This window comes from Ischnura elegans, chromosome 7, assembly GCF_921293095.1.
Source record: "Ischnura elegans chromosome 7, ioIscEleg1.1, whole genome shotgun sequence".
Lineage (NCBI taxonomy): Eukaryota > Metazoa > Arthropoda > Insecta > Odonata > Coenagrionidae > Ischnura > Ischnura elegans.
In genome coordinates, this window is record NC_060252.1 from 73029787 (window position 1) to 73050703 (window position 20917).

General features: G+C 41.1%; 1 protein-coding gene across 6 annotated transcripts in view; it reads left to right on the forward strand.

Moving 5' to 3' along the window:
- The window catches only part of LOC124162929 (teneurin-a), a 998878-nt gene that overhangs the window by 526962 nt on the left and 450999 nt on the right, over positions 1–20917 (forward strand). Inside the window, exon 1 of one of the 6 annotated variants that reach the window (XM_046539676.1) lies at positions 2639–2841. The exons of 4 other annotated variants lie outside the window; for them this stretch is intronic. Coding sequence is in view for 1 of the 2 variants with exons in the window: in XM_046539674.1 (XP_046395630.1) it covers positions 9834–10006 (173 nt within the window). In the remaining variant the exon portion in view is untranslated. Of the gene's footprint in view, positions 1–2638; positions 2842–8625; positions 10007–20917 lie in introns of those variants that run through there. One more of the 6 variants, XM_046539674.1, reaches the window with a different exon arrangement.

The following is a 20917-nucleotide window of genomic DNA, read 5'->3' on the forward strand; positions in this document are numbered from 1 at the left end:
TGAACAGACGCGGGAGAGACACTGAAAGCAGCCAACCATCGACACCACTCTGCGGAAGCCTTGTTTCCAAGATCCTTACATTGTGTAATATTTCGAATTCTGCCGCGTGAACGGTGGTGAAATGTACAAGAATTGCCATTAGAAAAAAATCCCCCTGTACCGGGAATCGAACCCCTGACCTTTGGCTTTCCGGGACACTGCGCAGACCACTACGCTATCCAGGTTCTTTAATTCCCATGGCAATTATAGCAGGGCTTATGGTACTAGGTGTTAGGCATTCTTGTATATTCCACCGCCGTTCACGCGGCAGGATTCGAAATACTACACATACTGCTTTGCGCAGCTTTAGCGCAAGTTTGAGGCTCTCAACCGGTTGTGGCTTCTTGGAAATCCTTTCTCCCTCGTGTTGCCATCCTTGATGGACAGCGAGGGCCTAACACCTAGTACCATGAGCCTCGATATAATTGCCATGGGAATTAAAGAACCTGGATAGCGTAGTGGTCTGCGCATTGGCCCGGAAAGCCAAAGGTCCGTGCTTCGATTCCCGGTCCAGGGGAGTTTTTTCTCTTGGCAATTCTTGTATATCCTTGCATTGGTTAACGTACCTCGTCGCTCAGTGAATGCAAGTTAATTTTTGTGAACCAGGCATTAGGCTGAGCAGCCCTACTACCTAAATGAACCCCTCTCGCTATTTCTTCCCCCTAACTGTGCGATGCTCTTCAGTGTGAACCAGAGGGGTAAGTGGTGAAAGGATTTCTAGAGAGGCGTAGAGAGGATTTACGGACTTTGTTCAGGCGTACAAGGAGGAGGGACTGGTATAGAGGGAGTTGAGGGTAGGTTTGTGTTGGGAAAACGCGATCTCCGAGAAAAATAATCAATCCGGAGCAAAGAGAAGCGCAGGCTAGGAGGGGAAGAACACGTGAAATAGCCCTCTCGACCTTTGCTGCAGGCATTAAATCCACTCCATTAGTTTTGGGAGAGGGAAACTATCCGGAAAAACAATGCTCCACGATCAAAGGTATAGTTTACGTGGGGGAGAGAATATCGAGTGGACACTGGTGGAGGGAATCTATACTAAAGCATATAGCAATATTCCACAGTTCTTGATCTCACATATTTGTGTCTTGGCTAGTACGTAATCATCCAGTACATTTAAATCTTTTCATTGCCAATACATATCAAATTTTATGCCGTATAAATCGGTACTTCATGCCTAAAGGAAGCAAAGTGGAAACTTCATTGGCATTCTGAACGTCTATCTGATGATTTTCGGCCAATAATGTTGTTCTAAAAGGCTCTACTTGAAGAGTTTCTAGTAGGGGTCAGATTCTCTAAGAAAAAAAGTATTTCTCAGCATGGAACGGATGCCATTCATTCAATCATTTACATTTACTATCATGAAATATTGTTTTTTTCTGGATTAAGTTATTTCGCATGGTATTAGCAGCATCGGCAGTAAGAATGCGGCATTAGAATGAAAGTCACAGAGGCCTAGCGTTTATCTGATGTTTGCTCAAAAATACTTCACTTGAAGAATAACAGAAGGGGTCAGCTTCGCTAGGAAAGATTTTATTACTCCGAATGATTATCCATCCAATCATTAAAAGGTCTCAATCCTGAAATATTGTTTTCCTGGATTAAGTTGTTTCGACTTCAAGTTTTCTGCATAATAAGAATACAATTCACAGAGGCATCAATATGATAAGTATTCGGGCTATTGCATCATTAAAAACCATCCATCACTAATATTTTTTCGTTATATTTTCTTTTTGAGTTACAGTCAATTCAGTGGTCTCATCGTCATCATCATAGTCATCATCATTGTTCAGCTGTCCTTAAATTGGTCCACGCAACTCGTCACTTAATTCTCGTATCACTTAATCTTTTCACATCTAGCAATAAGTATTTTTTCTCTTACTTCCTTCATCACCCTTTCATACATTTTATCCAAGACTTCTCATTATCAAAAAAGTCTTCCTTCCTTCCAGTCTTGCCATAAATGTGTACCTCGACTATTGTTTTCATCAGTCCACCAAGAATCAAAATATCGGCAATAATTTTTTCTGCCTACTTCTTAAAGTTTTCATGTGCTCATTCCTTCTCATCTCCTGAAGACTTCACCAAAGAAAGAAAAACACGCTTGCAATGCCTTTAGCGGCGAATAATTTAATCGATGGGAGGAAAAGAATACTCTTGATGCTTTTCTCTCATCCTTTTTTCATAGCAGAAGATTGTTTCGAGTGTTTATTTATTCCTGATGTGCGAATGAAGTGAATGATGACACACAGACGTTTTCTGCTTTATTGTTTTCGCTTCTTGATCAGAATAAACACGTTATCTTGAACAGGATGTAAATGCGTGTTGCATACGCGGCTTTCTTACGACGATGGTCTGGATTTGTCTCTCATCCTTTTTTCATGGAAGAAGATTTTTTCGAGTGTTTATTTATTCCTGATGTGCGAATGAAGTGAATGATGACACACAGACGTTTTCTGCTTTATTGTTTTCGCTTCTTGATCAGAATAAACACGTTATCTTGAACAGGATGTAAATGCCTGTTGTGTGGTGATCGGAAGATACTCTGCGTGGCGGGAAAGGAGACGGGACGCTATATAGGACAGAAATTGTGGCCCGCGGTAGACAGTTTCGAGGCAGTACAGCAAGTGTGGAGTGCTTGGGCAGAGCGAGTTCGTCGGGGACTTCTGCGACTCTCCTCCGGGGACTCTTCGTGACCTTGACGCGGGAGCTGCGGTAGATCTCGAACGACGAATCGTGTGGGAATCGAACCGGGTACGTCCAGGTCCACGTCCATCGGCATCGCCTCTCCCTACTCGCCGCCACGTAAGTTCTATACCCAAGCATTCCACTTCCGTGCGCGCCAGCCTCATATCCCCCCCCCCCCTGCAAGTGCAAGAATTGAATAAGAACGAACAATAAAAGCTGTGTTAGTTACTCCCAATGACCATTTGATTCGCTCTCCCTTCGGGACCTTATCCAGGCAGAAGACCTACGAGTAGGTAGCAGTGTCGTCCCGTCGCGACAGTTGCATACGCGGCTTTCTTACGACGATGGTCTGGATGATATGTTTACATGTGGGAGGGAGGTGGTTTCTGTCTTCATCTTAAAGTTTTCATAAGGCTCCCTCCCACTCTCCTTAAGACTTCAACAAAGAAATAAAATCGTGCTTGCTATGCCTTTAGCTGTTAGAAATTAAGTCAAAGGGAGGAAAATAATACTCTTGTGACATTTCTCCCGTTCTTCCTGCCGAGCAGGAGTTGTTTTTGACTCTTTATTAATTTTATGGTACGCAAACAAAGCGAATCATAAACACAGACGTTTTCTGCTTTATTTTTTTCGCTTCTCGATCAGAACGAACTCTTAAGCTTCAACACGGATGTAAATGAGTCAAGCCTGTTGCTTAAACGTGTTTCTTACGACGATGGTCTTGATGATATGCTTACATCTGGGAGGGAGTCTGTTATTACGTTCCTCGTGGAGTGGACTGAAGAGCCTCGGCGTGTAAATAACTCCTCGCCGGCCACTGCCAACCCCTTGAGTGAATAGGAGGAGGCGGGGGGCCATTAGCGCCATCTGGTTGCACTCCTGGCGCTAAGCCTGAAGAGATGCTGTCTAAAGGAATACAACTGCCGAGTGGGTAATTGGGGAAAGCGATAACTGCGGACCCGATGAAAAAAAACACTCAATGACGTTCACTTTAGGGTATCGGGACGACTTAGGAATATGCCAAGTCAGTCATGGTGGCGACGTGTTTCAAAATAAGCTTACCGAAGATGTTGGCTAACCTAAAGTAGCATAGTGGCGCTTATTTTGGTCAGTATACAGCAGTGAGAATCGAGCTCATCTAGTGTTTCGTTATTTGATTATTTATCTGCTAATATCCTGTAAAGTAAGATATTAAATTTAAGCTGAATCTAAATTTATCATTAAGTTCTGCTAAGCTAGAAGGATTTGATTATTTTCTGGCGAAAGGCGGATATGAATGCCTCTAGGGCTTCCTGCCGAGTTAGACACTCTGCCAAAGTTTCGATGAAGTACTTATTCATCATAAAGTCTATTATTAAATGCCTGACCCTAATTGTCACTTTCATCATGTATCAATTAAATACGTTCCATTGTGAGGCTGTAAAGTAGCCTGTGATGGCAGGTCAGGCCCGTGAAGCCAAGTAAGCTTTTCTATTTAAGAATTTCCTAAGTTCAAAAAATAAATAATGCGAAATAAAACCGTTCTATTAATATAATTTACAATTGTAACGCGAAATACACTCCTCCACGAAGCTACATCAATCAGATAAAAATCAACAAATATGGTCGTAATTATTTTGATTACGCCAATATCCTTGTTGAATCTCTCCACTTAAACAAAAGGCTCATCTGAATTTATTTCATGTGAGAGAATTTCTGTAAACCTGAACCCTATTGATATTTTAAACTTCCATCGTAATTTTTTTCAATGTCTGACCTATTTTATCGAAAACTCGCGTGGTTGATTTTTTCGTTATTTTCTCTACTCAAATCAATGATATCATTCATCTACACCTGTCCAAAGTAAATTTTCGAGTTTCAATTCTAATGATTGCCTGAGTAGCGACTTAACTGGAGCATAGCGATAAGGCTATATTTTTTAAACGACTGTGTAGTCATCCGCTGAGACTTCTCTTTGGTTAATCTATCTCCGCTGTTTTCTGTTTGAATTTCAATACGGATTTTTCCATGTCTAACGGTTGCTGTTGTCATATGTACGACATATTTATGTAACCAAACCCTTAAAACAATATAATCTATTTTCTATTCGGCGATCGTAGTTCTTGCATGGATGAAAAAGTACTTGTTGATTTTGAATTCCTGTGGATCGTGAAAAGTTATTTGAAAGAGCCTAGCGATGCTTCAAGTAAATTTTATCATACGTACTGCCTGGTTTGCAATAACTAGCTGGAGTAAATGGAAGGTAAAGAGCTGTTGTTACTCCAAGCATACTTCAACATGCTTCGTCTATGTTGATTATTTGTCCGTTGTGATGTATAAATGTTTAATATAGGCGAGAGAAATATCCAGTTCTTGGCAGAAAACTTTGGATAGGATGAGCTTTGAACCAGGGATGAGATATACCTATCTCCATGCGTAAATCTTCTATTGCTTGTAGCTTATTTCATCCGGGCGAAAGGATGAAAATTTGAATTGTTTATATTGGATAATTAATTATGTACTTTAAGTTTATTCATTTAATCTCTTCTCCCTGCACACAAAACCCACGCGTGAATCGGTCGGTCAATAAATAGCGGTGGACCAATCTTCATCATGTCTCATAGTTCCGCAAAATATCGCTATCCACCCTTAAGTTATGCCTCATTCACATTACGATTGTTCCAGCGATTGTCGGAACTATCATGCATTCACACGACGATGGTTAAAACCGGTGCTGCCCTCTAGTACTGACATCTAAAGTGAACGAGAAATTGACGGTTAGCAAAGCTGTTGGTGTATGCAGGGTCAAGATATTACTGTGTTCAACGTGTATTTACCGAATACTTTTTCTTCCGCCCATATTCTTCCTTCCTAGGACAAATCCATGAAAAAAATAGAGCGTAGAGAGCTTCACGAACTTTTCGTCTTTCTCTTGTAGTTTCCGTTTCCGGTCTCCCAGCGCCTAAACATCGTAAAGTGGCAACATTCGGAACTACGTCAACTCTTTTCAGGACATGCATTCAGACGGCTAGTTCGGCCAGCTATCGTTAGGACGATTACTCGGACAATCGTAATGTGAACGAGGCATTACTGAGCAGAATGATCGTAGGCTTTCCCGACGTATAGAATTGTGGAAGATTACACGGGATTTCCACCGGGTCTGGTTCTCCAACTCCATCTCGGCCGACGTTTTGATGGGCGAGTTGTCCATCGTCTTCAGGGCAAGCTGCATTGAAGACGATGCCCTGAAGACGATGGACAACTCGCCCATCAAAACGTCGGCCGAGATGGAGTTGGAGAACCTGACCCGGTGGAAATCCCGTGTAACCTTCCTCAATTACTGAGCAGAGTGGACAGGTATGTCCATCCTGTCACCAAATTTTCGACCTGTGATGAGGGATATATTTAAGTGTCGGAAGCATTGAACTCTTCGTGAATAATCACGGACTTAAATCCAATGCGTCTCTACCATGTCTCTGAGCGTGAACGCTGTTACCGTGAATATTTTACCCCACCAATTTTCGCGACAGTCACGAAAAAAAAACGGGGCGACTTCCCCCCTTACACTGCCTATTTCCCTGTGATCTCTCCCCAACCCTACAGCACTCCCCCCTCTAATATCGCACCCTCGGTCCGACGCGACCCCCACGCTTAAACTCCTTAAAATCCTGGCGACCCTTTTCATCGGGAGGGTGCAAGCAAGCAAGGGTACAGTGCCCACAAGCCTTACTACAAACCAACCCAACCTTCCTGACTACCGGTTGTCGACTCCCTTCCTCTCATATCTACACGATCCCCCTTCCATCCCCCTTCCCATCTCAGCGCCGATGTTGGCGGGTTGCACCCTCTAGAAAAAAAAGTCCTTTTTCCCTTCCCATCCCTCACTTTCGTGTTTGTACCTTTTTACTTTCAGCTCCCCGGTAGCAGCGTCGTAGGCGAATCCCTCCATCCCCTGCCATCGACCTATCTGTTTCTCCTATCCCCTATCTTCCATGCTATCACCTTCCTCCATCCACAATATCGCCCCTCTCCGTTACACGATTATCCTGGGTGTACCAATACGAATTTCATCGAAACGTCGGCAGAAATACCTAACCTGGTGGGAAGCTAGAGAGACGTTCTGCTAAAACGTTTATATTTTAAGTAAAAGGCATATAGTCACGTAATTACGATGTTGAAATGTTCAGAATCATCTCTAAAGATTAGTTTAGTGGATAAATTATAAAGCGTGCATGCAGAGCCTATTGATACAACCTATCAGTGGGAATATGTGTGCTTTATATAGAGAAGAAACTGCTCCTAGGGCATGGCTGTGGTTCCTTCGGCATTCTAATAAGATATGAGCGTGTAATTTTAGGTACTATATCCCTGGCTAGCGCATTCTAGGGTCCGACATTGTAGTACAAAGTGTCACAATGATTAATCATTTCCACTTTTTACCGTCGATTATCATACTTTTAGCGTATTTGAACTACTTCTCTGTTTTGAAATTTTGTGGCGTACGATGTATTTTTTTTATAAATAAAAGATGTTTACTTTTCATTTGAGACTATGGGTTATGTGTCTAAATTACACTTATGTCTTAATCCATTATTGAATGTCTGACCTTCATTGTTTGGTTCTTCAAGAGTTGACTTCCATGCTATCACCTTCTTTCTTCCACAATATCGCCCCTCTCCCTTGCACGCATATTTTGAGTGAACCTTCTCAAATTTCGGGATTGCGAGTTCAAGCTGGTATTGATACACGAGACAGAAATAATTGTATGGTTCAGAAATGTTTTTATGAATGTGCATCGATTAGTTTAGGAAATTATAAGCGTTCGAAATGTGGTGAAGCCTCTGAAGATGATGGGGATAAAATAGATATACGTAGTGAGTGATGTGCATTTCCCTGAAAGAGTGGGAGAAATGAGAAGTTTTCTAAGAATTCTACTCCAACTGGGATTAAGTTTTTACTATTCGTAGAAACAATGCCCTTTTCTCCGTTATTAGCTTGACTCCAGCGCAGTGTGCGGTCTCCTTTTCTCCGTTATCAGCTTGACTCCTTGACTCCAGCGCAGGGTGCGGTCAACTGATTTTTAATACCCGCCTAATTAATTGAAATCCACAAATACTGCACTTAGTATTAGCGTCTCGGAAATTTGCCTTAACGTCTGTTTACACGGTACATTAAACGAGTAAATGTCTAAATGTTTGAACGCGTGAATGAACACGAAAATGCACCGTGTAACCACCCAACTTGTGCGAATGCATGAACAGAAAATACAACCTGTTCGAATTTTGTTCATGTATTCGTACATGTTTCGTTCCGGTCCACAAAAACCGTTCATGTATTCACACATTAATTGCTCATGTATCGTGTGAACTGAACTTTGAAAGCAGACTAATGACGTCACCGAGTATCTCTCCATCCTTCCTCTCCTACAATCCAAATAACTTAAGGTGTCGATCGCCTACTGCAATAACTAAACAATTTTCTAGATTTTTTCGATGTTAACCAAGCATTTCTTTTTTAGTAATTTGAGTCCTTCCCGAAAAATTCACGTATTTTAAAAAAATCGTTTAAAGGAGTAGGTTACAAGGGTTTCTGATGATGTTTTCAATTGTTATAATCATATATTCATGTTACTACCCGTCGAATTGCCTACTTATGACAATTTATCAATAATACCAATTAACAGAAATTACTTTCTAATCTCGGCTGCGATCCCCTTCGCGCACGCCCCTTGCCGCCGCCCCTGTTTCACGGAGCCCCCTCTCTGCCTCCTGTAGAGGTACGCTCTTTTCGCTCGGTGTGCCTTATGTCTAATGCTCCCCTCCCCTGTGGCCCCTCCCCTCCACTGGTTCCATCTCCCGCCGCCAGGGTTCTCTCTCTCGCACCGCCCTCTCCGCCCATAGGCAGTGTCTCCCCGCGAGCCCTGCGAAGAGGTCGACACGATCGTGGGCTCACTGCCGTACGCCGCCGCCAACACCATCGCATCTCGTTCTCTCTGCCACTTACACAATCAAGAGTGGCTGGAGAATATCGCGGACGTGATCGTCGCGGGGATATTCACGAAACAGTTCGCCAATCTACAAGGGATCTTTCGCACAATCTCGCCAGGTGATAGCCGTTTCTGTCGGCGGCATCCGATTTCCACAAGCCCGCCCCCAGAGAGTAGGGAAGCTACGTAACCCCTACCGCATACCCCGTCACCCAGACCTTTTCCCCGTGTCGACGCGGCGTGTCCGATATGAAACACGAGCTATCATACCGTGACACATACCTGAGCTGAGGGGGAAAGAAAGAGATATCGACGGTGAAATTGGATTAGTCAGCTCAGATCACCGTTTGAGCAAGTTCTCCGATTTTGCGTAAACATCGGTCATGAAGATTTGTGCTTCTTGGTCAGGCCTTTCGCCACGGAGAGTGTAATGGGCGGGTCCCGTCGAATTGACCAGTGAGGGGCCCTTAGCAGCGCTCCGTGGACACGGAAATATTGTACTAGAACACCGCCATGCAATCCTTATTAAAAGAAGTGTGTTTATAGACCATAGAGTTCGAAGAAAATAACGTAGGGGGCTGTGAAGGAGAGGATACTGTCGGGATAGACTGTGCGAGGCAACTCCGGACTAATCTTGGAGATCAGAGGTGCGTTTGTGATCGAGGACAATAGTGAAGGAAGCTTTGGGAGGAGAGGATAGGAGAACTGCGTCAGTCGGCTTGTTGAGAAAGGGTTTTCAATTGGCCCTCTCCTTTACACAACGCTGGGCCGGTTTGTTGTCGTTTCCCGGACGGCTTTGACTGTGGTGTCTCGCCCGTTGGGGTAAGGGTGTTTCCCACGGGTGTTCAGTAGGGATCCCCGCGTTAGGGCGTTCAAGAGATCCGAAGATAGTGGCAGAAACCTTATTCGGTGATGTGTGAAACGGAGTGCCGGCCATTGGCCGCGGACTGTGCCCACCACTGCTGAAGGTTCCCGACCAAAGGAGAGCACCGGTCATATAGCGACTGCGTGAGGTGTCGTGATTGTGTTTGTGACATAGTAGTCGTCTTCTCCACGCGTTCGGCGTGTCTGCGTTGTTTTTTTTAAATAACTCGCCATGTTGGGCATCGCTTCGCATCCGGATGGCAACTCCACCACGGCCTGAATGAGTGGGCCAAGTGCATCGTACCACTCGGAACATTACGCGGCCGAGAGTGACCATTACTCGGAGCCGAGTGCTAACGTTTACGTGGTCATGCAGTCGTCGGGGGGCGGAGGCGGCGGTGGCGGCGGCTACCCTGACAGATACGCGGGTGTGGCAGTGACGGGGAGACGGAGGTAAATGTCTATCTACACTCTAGCCCCGCAAGCTGCCTCGATAGGAGTGCGGTGGGAGGTGTTAGAACGCCAGCCGTTTTCCTCCTAATATATACTTTTAAAAAATTAGGTGTGCGATGCTCAGGTGATTTAACTACGAATAAATTCAGAAGAATCAAGCATGATGAAGTAGAATATTTCCATTTATAAACTTGCAATTTTTCACGATTAAAATCCTTATTATAATCGTGTAAAATTGCAAGCGTGTATTTCGAAATGGAAATTTCTAATTTTCACGTTTATAATCCTTAGTATTATCGCGGATATTTGCCAGCGTTTTATCAATGCTTTAATTCGAAGTGCTTTCATTTGCAATTTTCCATGATTATTACCGTTGAAATTCGCAAAGATTTGACTGTGGCATAGCATTGATTCAAATCCCTTATTATTTGAGGAAAAAATAATAATTTTTACACTCATGCATTCGGCGAAGTATTCCTCCATGTTACAATTTCTCTCTCAGGAGAAGTGAGCTTGATAGTACTGGCTCTTGATTTTGGCAAGTAAATCTCGTATATTCCGAGTCTCTAGCGGCTCCTAACTATATCCTCTGCAAAAGTGCGTATTTCATTGTGTTCTCTACCGGATCCCATATGCTTGCCGCGTATTGAAGGTGCGGCCCGACCAGCACGAAGTTGCTCCTCTCTTTAATTCTTTTCTGCCGATTGCCTTTCCGCTATTGGCTTGAAGAACACTTGCTTCCCTCTGTCCAATGTTTCTTACATTTTCCTTCACGACAGGTTTGAAATTATGCATACTTCCGAATGTGTGGCTAGGTCTGCCCCCTTTATGTTAACTCCATTCAGAATTGTTTCAGGATTACTCTCGTGAAATTCTGGCATATTAATTAATTAAATGTTACTATCATTTTTATATAGTGAATCGATATTCGATACCAACCAGTAACAATCATGGCCAGGTTTAGATGAAAAGAGGTCTAACACTATTTCACTCATGAGGTCCTTTTTTTCTCCAATTGTAAATTACATTAGAAATAATAAACCTCATGATTAGTGTGATGCATATTAATATTTAAAATGAAACATGTGATTGGTTACCGCCATGTAAGTGTAATTTTAAGTTTGCTAACGAATTTATTGTAGGCGGCTCCTTTTGATCTACCCTCAAGATAAAAATCCGACCCTTGTTACAATCAATACTTAATATATTATTATCAAGAAGATTACCTGAAGACCATGCAATATATTGAACAATTTTCCAATAAAAGTAATCGATTACAAGCAGATAGATTTTGATGGAATTTCTTGCAGGAGTTTAGAAAGATAACACTCAAATCTCTAGCAAAACTTTTCCCACTCGATAATATCCTCTACTTTGATTGCTGTTTCATACACACTTCCCATATCACCAACAGAAATTATTATTTTAGCAAAAAACGTTACAAGTCGACCATAAATTCGGGTGGTTACATAAAATCAGAAAATATATAAAGACCAAAATATAAAAATATATTGAAATATGAAAAAATATCGACACCGGCAGTGAAATTCAAGTAATTGCGTAAAATTTCCGGTATACTTTAATTAATTCATCCATCCAGATGGCTATAATCGGCGTCACGGGTTTTCTGTCGCGCAGGAAGCAGGCAGAAGTAGGAGACGCCCATCCATCCTCTTGACACATATACAAGCGCGAAACACAAATATACACTCGCCGAATGTAAACTCATGAGAATGGGCCGTTGTTGTTGTTGTCGGTTTGTTGTGAGGACGATCGCCACATGGTGGCCTGAATGGTTTTCGGTGTCGCGTTGCTAGGGAGCCTAAAGCGTCGGTATTTTTTTTCCTCCCTTGAGTTCGTGGGATGGCACGGGACTGCTTGGATTACCCTTCTCCCTTACGTCTTGGAAGACAGCCGAGTCGTTTTTTCCCTTCCTTTTTACGCCCTTATAGATTTTTTCCATCCAATCTTTCTCTCTCTGTGCGAAAGAATTTTATGGTGTCGACTTGATGGAGAATTGAATTCACGGCGGAGTGTGCAAACGTCGACTCGTAATATTAAACCACGCCCAAATAATATTTTTCTTATCTAACGTATTTTCCTAATATTTAACCACGTTCTAATAATAATTATCTTACCTATTTTCCTGATATTAAATAACGTCCTAATAATAATTATCGACTCGTAATATTAAACCTCGTCTTAATAATTATTATCCTAAATATTTTCCTAATATTAAACCACGTCCTAATAATAAATATTATCGACTCGTAGTATTAAACCCTAAACCCTCATCTGTTCGATTCATTGCAGGATTATTCTCAACTTGAGCCTGTTCCCGTGTTTATATTTTCATCTTATTATTTGCGTGACAACGCCGTCTCAATTTGGGTATAGATATGTTGGTGAGGTCCTATTTCACTTTTATTTACGCCGTTCTCTCGTAAAACATAGAAATAGCTGTTTGAATAGGTGCCTAAAAATTAGGGCATACTTACCCACTAACTCAGAGCTTTTACCTGTTCAAAAAAAAAGGATGTTGCATGAATAATATGTGTGACGAAGTCTGTCGAAGTCATTCACATTCTAGAATGATATGTCGGTAATTGAGACTTGAGGTGTGATTAGAAGAGAAGTACACCATCATCGACGTTACTTGCCGATATCCCCGTCGATATCAACGCACGACCTGCTTCTGGAATTCTAAAGCTCTCTAAAACCATATTTTCTCGGGTGCTATGGATCCGTGCTAAACTCTAAGTCATGCCATGAATTTTATCTTTATTCAGACGGAAAAAAACATTATGAATCTCTTCAATCCAAGGTTTTCTAAAATTTTACTTCTATGTATGCAGCAATGCAAGTTAAAAATATATTTACGGATCAATTTAAATGGTTTATTGTACGATAAATTGGTTTTAGTTTGAGCACTTTAGTCAAATTTTTCAGTAATTGATTAATAAAAGTTGTTAGCATTAATCGGTGCGAATAAAGTCCAGGCACATGTCCACTACGTGGAAATGCATGTGTCCTAATCACTGATGCATGTGGTCATTCGCGTATTCCATCTTACCTGTTAAAAATTAGACCAGTGTATAGTCGCTTTTTTAAATCCAATTTTTTTAATCTGTGCATTAACCGTCGCAGTTTGTCACTTTCGTGGGTTATTTTTCACTGCGCCGCAACGGGCAAGTTCCAATGTAACTAAAATGCCTAGGGTAAAACCGCTTTTACATTTTCTTGAAAATGATATACCGTCACCAAGGTGAATAGGAATATGAACACATGCCTAGTCATATTTTATCTGGAAAATTATTCCTACTATCAATGGGTATATGCATTATTGCGTAAGGAATGAATGGCTGGAATTTATACTATCAAGTGGAGTGCATAAGCTTCCCCCTCTAAATTACTGACTCCATCGACTAAATATGCTTGATGTTAAAGGGCCTTGCTGACCTGAGTCTACCCGTCAGTAATCACCCTAAAAATAGAACCAAACCACTGAAATTGCTCGAAAAATCAATTACTATCTTATCGGGATATAATAAGATACTTTGTTATTCCTACCATGCTAAAATATTTTGCTGAGTAGCATCGTTCTTGTTGACAATGCATCGCGCAGCAAATATCCTCCTCCACCTTACTCTCTCCTTGTCGCCATGGTTACGTGTTCCCTCTCTCTCTCTCTCTGCCCCGGAAAGGGCACATTCTCCGTACTGTCGTGCGTAGGGTATCCATTACGTGGTTCGTATGTGCCACACCCCGAAGCCAAGTGCTTCACTTGCTGCCTGGATCCCCTCTGCGTGTGCTCCCTCACCACCGCGACATCATGATGCGACCCTAACGGCCCTCTTTCACGCGTGACGGCATTCTCGGCCGAAGGGGGGCGGAATATCCGCCGGTGCCGTCGTACCTCATCCGGGGAGAGGACCAAAGGCCTTTGGCACGCCCCGATAGGAACGTCCTCGCTGGAAATGTTCGTGTTTTGCCGCTTTGCGTCTGTTTTTGGGAGTTTCCTTATGTTCCACCAGTATTTTTTTACGTTGATTAGTGTCTTGAAGTGAAGGTCTTTAAGAATCAAATGGAATTTGTGTTTGGTTTCTTGGGTAATTAACTTATCCTTATACCACTGCTTTTCTTACATCAAGCGATCCGGGTTTTGATGAGTAGTCATCATCCTTAGCCGTAAATTATTAAATAAATAATAATAATCATCATCATTAGTCAACAATCTTAAGATTGGTTTCGCGCAGCTCTCCATTCCTCTCTCCGATCCGATAGCCTTTTCCAGCGACGTATTTCTTCTCTTTTACATCCTTTATAACCTGTCCTATATAACTCATTCGGGGCCGTCCCTTGCACCCACTTGTCCTTCAACGATTGTCTTCATCAGACCATTGTTCCTCAAAATGTGGCCAACTAAGTTGTCCCGTCTTCTGCTTAAGATTTTTCGGACGCTTCTCTTTTCTCCCACTCTTCTTAGCGCTTTCTCGTTACTTACACGGTCAATCCATTTTATCTTCACCATTCTTCGGTAGCACCACATTACGAAAGCTTCCACTCTTGACTTCTCTGCTGCTGTCAACGTCCAAGCCTCTCTTCCATAGAGAAGCATACTTCATGTGTAGCATCTGATGAATTGTTTCCTTACTTCTATGCTCGTATTATCCGCTGTAAAGTTTTACGCCCGATGAAGATTATTACTCATCGAAACCCGGGTCTCTTTACGAAAAAAACAGTGGTATAAGTAAAAGTGAAATATTCAAGAAACTTATAATGAAATACCACACAGTTCAGAATAAGTTAGTAAAATGTTTTGGCCAGCGTTTCGATACATTTTTATGCCTTCATGAGGGCTTTTTTCAAAGTGAATATGATTTAAATATGAATATGAGGGAGAAAACAAATCATATTCATTGCAAAAAGCCCAGATAAAGGCATAAAAATATACTAAAACGTTGGCCATAAAACGTTGCATTTAATTCTTAAAGAACTTCACACCAAGACATTAATCAACGTTAAAAATTGAGGTCAAGAGAAATAAAAAACTCGGTATATTTTCAGGCATAAGTTGGATTGTTGGAATTTATGAATACTCACTATGGGAGAAGTGCTAAACTTAGTAGCTTAAAATTAAAACTTAATTCTTAAATTAAAATACATGACATTATTCCGCAAAATCTACCCTAGGCGAACGTTTATTTAAAAATATTTTATGGGCAGCGTTTAAATGAGTCCTTGCAATATTTTCGCTCATATTTATTGATTATGCTTTGGAGTATCGCTGAAAAATATTGCAATACATCCTTCCAGCTCTACCTTTTTTGTCTTGATGTTATATCCTTGGGTTCTATCAAACGGTCAAACTAAATTACTTTAACTTTGGATCATATATATGTATACTAAGGTGTGGGGTGTATTAACGGGTTTTACTCATACCCTATCACATTTCATATACTTATTACTGACTAATCAATTCGTTCATTCAGTTAAATTTATGCGTAATTAATTAACATTATAAAGAAGCATTAATTAAGGAAAAGAACTTCTTCATTCTGGTAAGGGCAATTTTCGCTCGATTACTGGTAAGCGCGATTTCCGCTCGATTACTGGTAAGGAATCAAGTTTATCCCTTTCTGAATCACTTGTGATTAATATGTTACTGATTCTTACGGCATGAACTTCAAGTTACTCCCTTTCAAAAATACTTGATCATCGTTTTCAGTCGATATATCTATTGCTGTGAAGATAGCATAAACTTCTTCTGCGCAAGCGTTGGTCGCAACGGTGAATTTAACCGAGTGCAAAGTCCAAGCGGCTGCTTACAAAAGTTATCCAGAAATTATCTGTTAACTTAAGCATAATTAACGCATTAATCTAGGCAAATGAAAGTGAGCAAGTACTTGAGCTCAAAAGTTACACCATGAGTAATGGATCCTAAGAATTATACATTTACACCGACAACATTTCAATTCTTTGATGTGGCGTGTTTGTGTTTCAAATTTACGTTTGAACATAGCTATTGACCTCGAATACAAGTCACTTAAAGAGTAGATGGAGTTAATCAGTATATATCAAACGACTTTACCAACTGCATAGTATAACAGCTTTTGGAGTGTTACAACGAAATGTTAAATACACATACCCGAAAGGAATTTTATTCGATTTGAAAGGTCTTGACCTCGTTCTACATATCGTGTCGTTAGTGTCCTCTGTGAAACTAATTCAGTATGGGCAACGCGGCCTGAATCCTAAATGTTTTATCGAAAACTCAATTTTATCCCTTTTGTGTCGCAAAGTAGTTTACGAACCTTTTAAAGTGTCACGGTGGATTTGAATTAACGCCGCTTGCGTGGATTACCATGGAATAAATTTTGAATCACTTGGTACTGACCACTTGCTCGTTAAACGGAGTGTTTTTTTCAACAGAGCGATTTTGTCCTTTAATGGATGTTTAGAGGGTCCCTCTCCCATCAAAATGTCTGTTTCGCTGTAAAGTACGTTTTTTTTTCAAAATATCACGCAAATTTTAACAACTTCAGAGAAAAATATCAGGCGTTGCCGAAAAAAATTTTAAGGTCAAATATCGTGCTTCACAGCTTTAAAACTGTTCTCTTTACTTTTTTTCGGAGTTATTTCCTGAGTGATTTATGAATGATATACCTGATCAAGCGATAAACAATATTTCCCTGCATATATGAATGCTGAAATGACGTTATTTTATAAAAATCTGATGTATCCATGTGCTGTTAAGTCATTACATCACCTTTTTTTACGCTTGGTGGTGATCCCAACAACCTTCCAATGTCGACATTGATCTAAAAAGACGAAATTCCACTTTTCATATGCACTTAGCTTATGCCTAATTTTTCTGCCTATGTCTCTAGAATAGGGTAGTTTCCTTCATCAAAGAAAACGAAAGGCGTTGATTGCGATTCCTTACCCACCATTAGTGTATTCATAATACACAAATTATTTGGTTTTTGAAATACCGGTTTAGACGAATGGCAAGGGTCAAATTTTATCCTCATTTGAAAAAGGCCAGATTGGCGCCCATGCGATTCCACTCCACGTGACGTCACAGGGACCTAGTTTCTACAAAAGAGGATAAGAGTTATACATCGTCTGAGGTTACCAATGCATGCATGAGGCACAGAGCTCAGGGAAACATGTCTTAATAATCACCTATTAAAACTGGCTAAGGTCGGAAAGTTTTCTTCGTTTGATAAGGTATTGATAAACCTTTTTTAAGCCAAGCGCTACCAGCCAGCAAGGTACTCAGCTACCCGCTAGCATCCTTCGTCCTATCAGCGCTCAGAGCCTCGATCAAGGTCACCTCACAAGGCGGGAGGGGGAACCAGAAATGCGTCGCACGGACTTTTTCCCATCATTCGTACTTACGCGTCGCGTTTTCGCGCGCTTGAAATTTTTCACTTTTCATTTAATCGCGAAAAATAGATATCGTCATTTAAAAATCTAAAAACGTGAAATACGTACTCCAGGAGTAATAATCTTTCGATTTAGGCAATAAAAAATAATAGGAAACCACCCTATTAGTAACCGGACAGATGCTTGCAATTATGGTGTAAATTGATTTATATGTGTTGTGAAATGGATTGTGGAAAGTACCTTTGGAATTTTTATTCCGCGATTCCAATTTATGTTGAATAAATAGAATCGTGGATTCGTGGAAATATGAACTTTTTTACTTCCTTCTTATATTCGCCACAGAAATATAATCAGATGGCTCGTTGATGAGTAAATATATACCTTTTGAAACCTAATATAAATACCTTGATTGGCACAATATTGATTTTTTCGGTGGTCATTGTGGTTCAAGGCATGGCCATCTTTACTAGTGTAAATGTAGATCTAAGTTTTTGTCCGTGACAAAAAAGGGCTTCAAAAAAGTTCAAGTGAAATCTGTTTGGTTTGACTTGATTCGTCGAATTTTTTTTTCTTAAAAAAATCTTCCTTGCATTACTTAATCGGAGGCCACGCCTTTCTTAATTGGAAGCGTTTGTCCCTATTCATGATTTTTTCCCCGAGGCTGATTTCTATTGCTACTTATACGATTCAGTCATAGTATTTACATCTTAGTTTCTTTGAAATTGATTGTCTGTTGAGGCTCAGACAAGGTTCCTGCGTTAATTTCATGATGTATAATAATGGTATTGGCACTTAGGAAAGAGGACGAGGAAAGACTGGAGTTGTGGGACACTTTCGAGATGTGTGTGTGGCGAAGAGTGGAGAAGGTGAAGTGGAATGAGAAGTGAAGAACCGACAAAGTGCAGGATGTGGTGGATGAGGATAGGCAGCTTCTAGATACGGAGGATACAGGAGGTGTGGATGGAGGGAATACTTAGCGAGGAGGGGATTTTGAAAACAGTGTATGAGGGTCGAATGATGGGTATGCGAGGGACAGGAAGAAAGAGAAGAGGATTTTTAGATGGAATGAAAGGGAGACGACCATATTGTGAATTGAAGAGGGAAGTGCATGACGGATGGAGAGGCTGTCAGAATGCTTGATAAATACTCCATGCAAACATAATTTAATCGCTATAATACATTGATAATAATAGTAATCTTGGGCATTTTTCGTGTTCGATTGGCCGCTTTTCTATCGCGCGCCCAGTATCTCTGGGAAAAACTTCTAAAGTTTCTAAGCTCAAGGTTTGAATCATTTTCATCTATTTCTATGCGCTCAATCTACGTACTGGGAAGTAAATATCTGACTATTTTTTTGGAACCCTTGCGTCTTAACCCTAGGAAGGAATCAGGCGCTCCTCTCCTGTGGAAAGGCGAAATAAAGGCGTGTAGTGTTAAATTGATACGGAATCATAATGCACTACCCGACCACCTGGCGTTACTCGGGAGGGATAGTATCCAGAGAAGGGAAACTTATAAGTTCGAATTCGTGGCCATATTCACCTCGCAATGGGAAAACATGACAGGATGTAAGAGGAAACACGATGTATCGGAATGCACAGTTAAAAGGACAGTAAGGTCATTTGTGGGACATCTACCTGTGGACGGAGAAGTTGCGAGAAAAGGCAGTATTGGAACTTGGAGTCGCCAAATCGTCCTTTGCCTCGCACACAGCGCGCACAAAGATATACAAACATGGCAGAGTGAATGGGGATGTTATCGGAAGGTAGGGGAGTAAGTAGAGAGTGGGGAATGGATACTAGGTGGCGCTGAGCGCACTTGCAGGGTTTGGTAATGAGAAAATGATGCAACGGACGCGTTGAACGCAACCTATAGTAGCACCACGGGGTTTGGGAGCACGAGATGCATCTATGTACTATCGTCGGTCGCAATCCGTGCAGTCGTATGAAAACGCATAGCGGACAAACAAACAGATATCCTCTTTTATGCGTATAGATTTTAAATTTCATTATGAAATTCTAAATTTACATTGCTCAAGATTTATTTTATTTATCAATTATTCTTTATTTTATTTTATTCATTTCATTTTATTTATTTTTTTATTTTTTTTATATTATTTATTTTATTTATTTTTTTTATTTTTTTTTATTTTTTTTATATTATTCTATTTATTTTATTTTATTTATTTTATTCTCAAACTACCGGATGCAGCTCTAACTGGTCTTTTTATACCGGGGTATTCAACAAATGTAACAATTTAACGTACACGAACAACCATGCCCTGGATCGGGGGAAACCTACCCAGGCGGGACTCGAACGCTCGACCTCTTGTTTGGCAGACGAAGATGTTACCCCGCTGCCACCGAGGCCGTCAAATATTTAATTTTATAATTTCCATCGATTTCTATTTGCTCACTATTGGGGGTGAATTTCTGATTTTTTCGCGCCCCCTGCTTCTATACCCTGGGCAGGAATCATGAGCCCCTCTTCGGTGGAAAGCTGGGGCCATTTCAGGGGAGAAGGGTCACCCCTCTCGCATCGACTGCGAGCGATCATCCCATCCTCGATTCTCCTTGTTGACGTGAGGAGATTTGGTTGCTCGAGTTTCGCCCGAAAGCCCTTCAGCTCGTATCGTACCTCTTCGCCATCTCGAGTTTTTCTCCTGTACCCCTGCGTATCTTTGAACCCTACCTATCCTCACCAATCCTTCCAACCTCACAGCCCTTCAGGATAAATAGAGAATCCAGACATGCGATACGCCAACTAGCGGCCGAATTTGGAAGTGAAACTACGATGATATCAAGCAATTACTTTAGAAAACTACGTTGGGAAATCTTTTGCATTTGTCGATTTTTTCTGATTTCTCTGGTTATTTTGTTGTAGTAACTTATCATAATCAATCCAGACATGTGAGATTTCAACCATCGGCCGAATTCAGAAGTGAAGCTACTAGGATATTAAGCAATTACCTTGTGAAACTGTGTTGAGAAATCTTTGGCATTGTCGGTTTTTCTGATTTCTTTAGTTATTTTGTTAATATTAGGCTATCATAGCGTCATAGGCAACATAATTTAGGCACTCATATTTATGCATAATGCATATTAGTTGCCATTCATTGCTGAAATTCATAATTTACAGTGACGGTGGTTTGTAGGTTTAAGTCGCTGTAGGCAACCAATGTTTTGCAGTTATTCTTTCCTACACTGCCTAGAATGAATTTTAGTCGGAGTTAAGCATTAATGGCCATTATAGGAACCATTGGAGTATTTGCTGTGAGCTAGTGGCGGATATTTCGAATGTAATTTATTATTTCCTGAATATTTGCTGCTGTTTGTCGTTTACCCTAGATATCGAATTATCTCCCCAAAAGTGAAAGAAATCTTCCTCGGCCTTTTTCGCTGTGGTTGGACGATTTCCCTCATTGCACCGATGTTATCATGACGACCACAAATATTGCAACGGAGGATCCTCAAGTCGGCCTCTAAATGTGTTGTTACTCACCGAGCATATAAATGGGTT